This window comes from Numida meleagris, unplaced genomic scaffold, assembly GCF_002078875.1.
Source record: "Numida meleagris isolate 19003 breed g44 Domestic line unplaced genomic scaffold, NumMel1.0 unplaced_Scaffold350, whole genome shotgun sequence".
Classification (NCBI taxonomy): domain Eukaryota; kingdom Metazoa; phylum Chordata; class Aves; order Galliformes; family Numididae; genus Numida; species Numida meleagris.
In genome coordinates, this window is record NW_018364575.1 from 69,549 (window position 1) to 75,503 (window position 5,955).

Consider the following 5,955-nt stretch of genomic DNA (forward strand, 5'->3'; position numbering starts at 1 on the left):
TTTTGGGGTGAATCCAGATGGATTTGGGGTCAGATTTTGGGGCATTTGATGGCAGATGTTGGGGTCATTTGGGGCAGATCTTGGGGGTGAATCCAGGCAGATTTGGGGTCAGATTTTGGGGCATTTAGGGTCAGATTTTGGGCCGAATTTGGGGGCACTTTGGCGCAGATTTGGGCTCCAAATTTGGGGCCAGATTTTGGGGCAGGTGATGGGATAGGTTTGGGGTCAGATTTTGGGATCATTCAGGGTCAGGTTTTGGGGTGAATCCAGGCGGGTTCGGGGCATTTGGGGTCAGATTTTGGGGCATTTGGGGCAGGTTAGGGGACAGATTTTGGTGCTGATTTGGGGGCATTTGGGTTCCTTTTGGGATCAGATTTTGGGATCCTTTGGGATCAGGCTTGGGGATCTTTTAGGGTCAGATTTGGGGCCCGTCTGGGCCGATTTTTGGGGTGAATCCAAGCAGATTTGGGGTCAGTTCTGGGGTCAGAATTGGAATCTGATTTCGGATCAGATTTGGGGACATCCGGGGTCAGATTTTGGGATCCCCCGTTATGGGATTCAATGCGGGTTGGACAGATTTAGGGTTCACTGTGGGGTCAGATTTGGGGCAGATTTTGGGGCACTTTAGGCTCAGATTTGGGGACATTTGGGGTCAGATTTTGGGTCATATTTTGGAGCATCTGGGGGTCACCATTTGGGGTCAGAATTGGGGTCGCATTTTGGGACGCTTTGGGTCAGGTTTGGGGTCAGAATGGGGGTCACATAATGGGGTCAGGTTTGGGGTCAGAATAGGGTCACCTTTTGGGGTCAGGTTTGAATTCAGATTTGAGGTCAAATTTGGGATTAAATTTGGGGCAGATTTGGGTCCCATTTTGGGGCACTTTGGGGTCAGATATGGGATCAGATTTAGGATCAAATTGGGGGTGGGTTTGGCGTCAGGTTTGGGGTTTAATGCGGGATCAGACTTGGGGTCCAATTTGGGGTCGGGTATGGGATCAAATTTGGAGTCGAAGGTGGGGTCAGATTGGGTCAGATTTGGGGTCCCATTTTGGGGCACTTTGGGTCAGAATTGGGTTAAGAGATGGGATCACATTTGGAGTCCGATGTGGGATCAAATTTTGGGATCAAATTTGGAGTCCGATGCAGGGTCAGAATTGGGTCAGATATGGGATCAAATTTGGCGGCAGATTTGGGTCCAATTTGGGGTCGGAATTGGGGTCGCATTTGGAGTCACATGTAGGGGCATTTTGGGTCCCGTTTGGGGTCAGATAAGAGATCAAATTTTGAATCAAATTTGGGGCAGATTTGGGGTCCCATTTTGGGGCGCTTTGTGCCAGGTTTCGAGTCCGAATTTGAGGGTTGGGTTTGGGGTCAGATTTGGGGTCCCATTGGGGTCCCATTTTGGGGCACTTTGGGGTCAGATTGGGGGTCAGATATGGGATCAAACTGGGGTCGGGTTTGGGGTCAGCTTTGGGGTTTGACGTGGGATCAGAATGTGGATCAGAATTAGGGTCAGATTTGGGGTCAGATATGGGATCAAATTATCAGGGTCCCATTTTGGGGCAGTTTGGGGTCAGATATGGGATTAAATTGGGGGCAGATTGGGGTCATATTTTGGGGTCAGAATTGGTGTCAGAATTGGAGTCCCACTTTGGGATCAGATTTGGGGTCAAGTTCGGGAACAAATTTGGGTCCCATTTTGGGGTCAGATTTGGGGTCTGATATGGGATCAGAATTGGGCTCCCATTTTGGGGTCAGATTTAGGGTCTGATATGGGATCAAATTTGGGGTCCCACTTTGGGGTCTGATATGGGATCAGAACTGGGGTCCCATTTTGGGGCAGATTTGGGTCAGAACTGGGGTCCCGGTTTGGGGTCAGCTTTGGGTTCCATTTGGGGTCTCTCCTTGGGGTCAGGTTTGGGATCAAATTTGGGTCCCGCTTTGGGGTCAGATTTGGGTTCAGGTTTGGGGTCCCACTTTGGGAGCAGATTTGGGGGCTGATACGGGGTCAGATTTGGGTCCCATTTTTGGGCCAGGTTTGGGGTCTGCTATGGGATCAGAATTGGGGTCCCACGTTGGGGTCGGCTTTGGGGTCACGTTTTGGGGTCCCCCCCAGGGCTGATCCTGCTCTTCTACCTGCTGTTCTATGGGTTCCTGGCCGGGCTGTTTGCGCTCACCATGTGGGTGATGCTGCAGAGCGTCGACCCCCACGTCCCCAAGTACCAGGACCGCCTCGCCACCCCTGGTGAGTTCTTTCGCACGAGGGTTTTTGCACGAGGGCTCGCACAGGCGGGGGCAGCACGCGGGGATGTGGCATGGAGCCTCATTGCGGGTGGTGATACAGCCGTGAGCGTGCAACAGGAGGCCTTGAAAGCACTGGAGGGACTGTTGCAGGAGGTCTTTGCACGACTTCTTTGCACGAGGACTTGAAGGGGATTTGCACAAGGGGTCGAATGCATGAGCATCGCGTGGATGTGCAACAGGCGGACTCACAAATCCCAATGCAGCCCTCGCATGAGGGCTTTGCACAAGAACTTTGCACAAGGTTTTCTAAAAAGGGCTTTTCACGAGGGCTTGCACAAGGAGCAACACGCAGGGATGTGGCATAGTACATCATTGCTGGAGGTGGTAAGGCCGTGAGTGTGCAACAGGCGGCCCAGCAGACACTGGAGGGACTCTTGCACGAGGGCTTTGCAGAAGTTCTTTGCACGAGGGCTTGTAGGAGGATTTGCACAAGGGGTCCGATGTGTGAGGCGTCGCATGGATGTGCAAAAGGCAGCCTTGCTAACTCCAGTGCAGCCCTTGCACAAGGGCTTTGCACAAGAACGGTGCACAAGGGTTTCTAAAGGGGTTTTGCATGAGGGTTTTGCACAAGGAGCAACGTGCAGAGGTGTGTCATACTACGTCTTTGCAGGTGGCGATAAGGCAGTGAGCGTGCAACAGGCGACCTTGCAAGTGCTGGAGAGACTCTTGCACGAGGGCTTTGCACAAGTTCTTTGCACTAGGGTTTCTAAAGGAGCAAGATGAGCAGAGGCTGGAGCACCTCTCCTATGAGGAAAGGCTGAGGGAACTGGGCTTGTTTAGCTTGGAGAAGAGGAGGCTCCGGGGAGACCTCGTTGTGTCCTTCCAGGACCTGCAGGAAGCGTATAAACAGGAGGGGGAACGATTGTTCACGAGGGTGGATAGTGATAGGACAAGGGGGGTTGGTTTTAAGCTGAGACAGGGGAGATGAGGTTGGATGTTAGGAGGAAGTTTTTCACTCGGGGTGGTGACGCAGTGGAACTGGCTGCCCGAGGTGGTTGTGGATGCCACCGGGGGCTTTGAACAAGGGATTGCGTGAGGATTTTCGGGGGGGTCTTTTCATGGCGATTGGCACAAGGGGTTTTGCACGAGGTTTTTTTCGTGAGAATCTGTGCGTTTTTCGTAAGAGTTTCGTGCTGGAGCTTTGAACGAGGGGTGTTCACAGGGACGTTGCGCTAGGGTCTGTGTGAGGCTTTCCGTGAGGGTTTGCACAAACGTTTTTTTTTTTCACGGGGGTTTGGCATTGTGGTTTCGTTGATCATTCTTTCCAGGAAGACTTTTCACGAGGTTGCACAAGGACTTTTTCACAAGGTTTTTGCATGGGGCTTTTGCACAGGGGCTTTGCACGAAGGTTTTCATAGGGACTTTTCACTAGTGTTTGCTTGAGGCTTTTCATGAGGATTTGCACAGCGGGGTTTGCACGAGGATTTTACACTGGGGCTTTGCACGAGACTTCACTGAGGTTTTTCATGAGGATCTGTGCAAGCATTTTTTTCACAAGAGCTTTGCACTGGGGCTTTGCAGAAGGATTTTTCACAGTGGTTTTCCACTGAGGCTTTTCATGACGATTTGCACAAGGATTTGCGCATGGCTTTTGCACGACAGCTTGTGGCGGGCAAAGATGAAAGGAGTGGGCGTGCAACAGGCAGTCTCATACACTCCAGGGTAGCCCCTGCACGGGGGTTTTGCACAAGGTTTTACAAGGGGTCCTTGCATGAGTGCTTTGCACAACGGCTTTGCACGAGGAGTCCAGCGCACGTGTGAGACCTTGTGGTTGGAGGTGATGAAGGGGGCGGGCGTGCAAATAGCAGCCTTGCAGACCCCAATGCAACACCTGCACAAGAGCTTTGCACAAGAGTTTTCCACAGAAGCTTTGCACGAGGGTGCATACCAGCTTTTTCACGAGGGCCCCAATGCACGAGGCGTTGTGGTGGATGGTGAGGAAGGGGGCAGGTGTGCAATGCGCAGCCTTGCAAACCCCAGTGCAATTCTTGCGTGAGGATTTGCACGGGAGCTTTGCACGAGGGATGGCACAAGGCTTCATACAAGGTTTAGGAATGGGGCATTGCACGAGACTTTGTGGTGAGCAGTGATGGCAGGTGTGGGTGTGCAACACATGGCCTCAGACTTTGCACAAAGTGTTGCACGAGGCTTTGCTCAAGGACTTCACCCCGTGAATGGGGACATTGCATGGGCGTGCAAGAGGCAGCCTTACGAACCCCACACGGGTCTGCACAAGTTTTGGCATGCAGCTTTGCACGAGGATTTTCACAGGGACTTTGCACAAGGCTTTGTGTGAGGTTTACCGGGGAGTCTTCATGAAGTTTTGCATGCATGTTTTTTCACGAGGGTTTTGCACTGGTGCTTTGCATGTGTGTTTTGTACTAGGGTTTGCCCGAGGCTTTTCAGGAAGACTTTTCGCAAGGACTTGCACAAGGACTTTTCACAAGGTTTTTGCATGGGGCTTTTGCACAAGGGCTTTGTACAAAGGCTTTCACGGGGACTTTTCACGAGTGTTTGAAGCTTTTCAGGGAGTCTTTTCATGAGGATTCACACTAGGAATTTTTCACGTGGGTTTTGTACTGGGGCTTTGTACTGAGAATTTTCACTGATGTTTTTCATGAGGATCTGTGTGAGCATTTTTTTCACAAGAGCTTTGCACTGCAGCTTTGCAGAAGGATTTTCATGAGTTTTCCACTGTGGTTTTACTCTGGGCTTTTGCACTATAGTTTGCACGAGACTTTTCAGGAGGTTTTGCACGGGGATTTTTTCACAGGAGTTTTGAACTGTGGTTTAGTGCAGGGATTTTGCGCTGGGGATTTGCACGAGGGTTTTGCACTAGGCTTCCCATGAGGCTTTTCAGGGACTCTTTTCATGATGATTTGCTCGAGGATTTTTCACGCTGCTTTCGCACGAGAGTTTTACACAGTTGTTTTGCACCGGTGGTTTGCACGTGCTTTTGCACTAGGGTTTGCATGAGGATTTTCAGGAATACTTTTCATGAGGACTTTCACAAGGACTTTTTCACAAGGGTTTTGCACTTGGGCTTTGCATGAGGTTTTTCACTGAGGTTTTTGTGAGGATCTGTGCAAGCATTTTTTTCACAAGACCTTTGCACTGAGGCTTTTCACTAGGGAGTTCACAGGGACTGTGTACTAGGGTTTGCGTGAGGCTTTGTATGAGGATTTGCACGAGGATTTTTTCCACAAGGTGTTTGCACAAGGCTTTTGTGCAGGGTTTTTGCACGAGGGTCTGATGCATGAAGGCGCTGTGTGGAGGTGCAACTCTCAAACCCCAGCACTGCCCTTGCACGAAGAACTTTGTACGAGGGTTTCTAAAGGGGCTTTGCACAAGGGTTTTGAACAAGGGAGCCCAATGCACGAGAGCTTGTGGTGAGTGGTGATGAAGGGAATGGGTGTGCAACAGGCAACCTCACACACCCCAGGGCAGCCCTTGCATGGGGGTTTTGCACGAGACTTTGCAAGGGGTTCTTGTGTGAGGGCTTTGCACAAGGGCTTTGCACGAGGAGTCCAGTGCACGCATGAGTCCCCATGGTTGAAGGTGATGAAGGGGCCGGGAGCAGCCTTGCAGACCCCAAAGCAACACCTGCACAAGAGCTTTGCACAAGAGTTTTCCACAGGAGTACGCAGCCTT

General features: G+C 51.3%; 1 protein-coding gene across 1 annotated transcript in view; it reads left to right on the forward strand.

Annotated features, from left to right (window-relative positions):
* Positions 1 to 5,955, forward strand: part of ATP1B2 (ATPase Na+/K+ transporting subunit beta 2) — a gene marked incomplete at its 3' end in the record, with an annotated part of 26,784 nt that overhangs the window by 7,149 nt on the left and 13,680 nt on the right. The window contains 1 exon segment of the mRNA XM_021383152.1: positions 2,117 to 2,245. Coding sequence (XP_021238827.1) covers positions 2,117 to 2,245 — 129 coding nt within the window.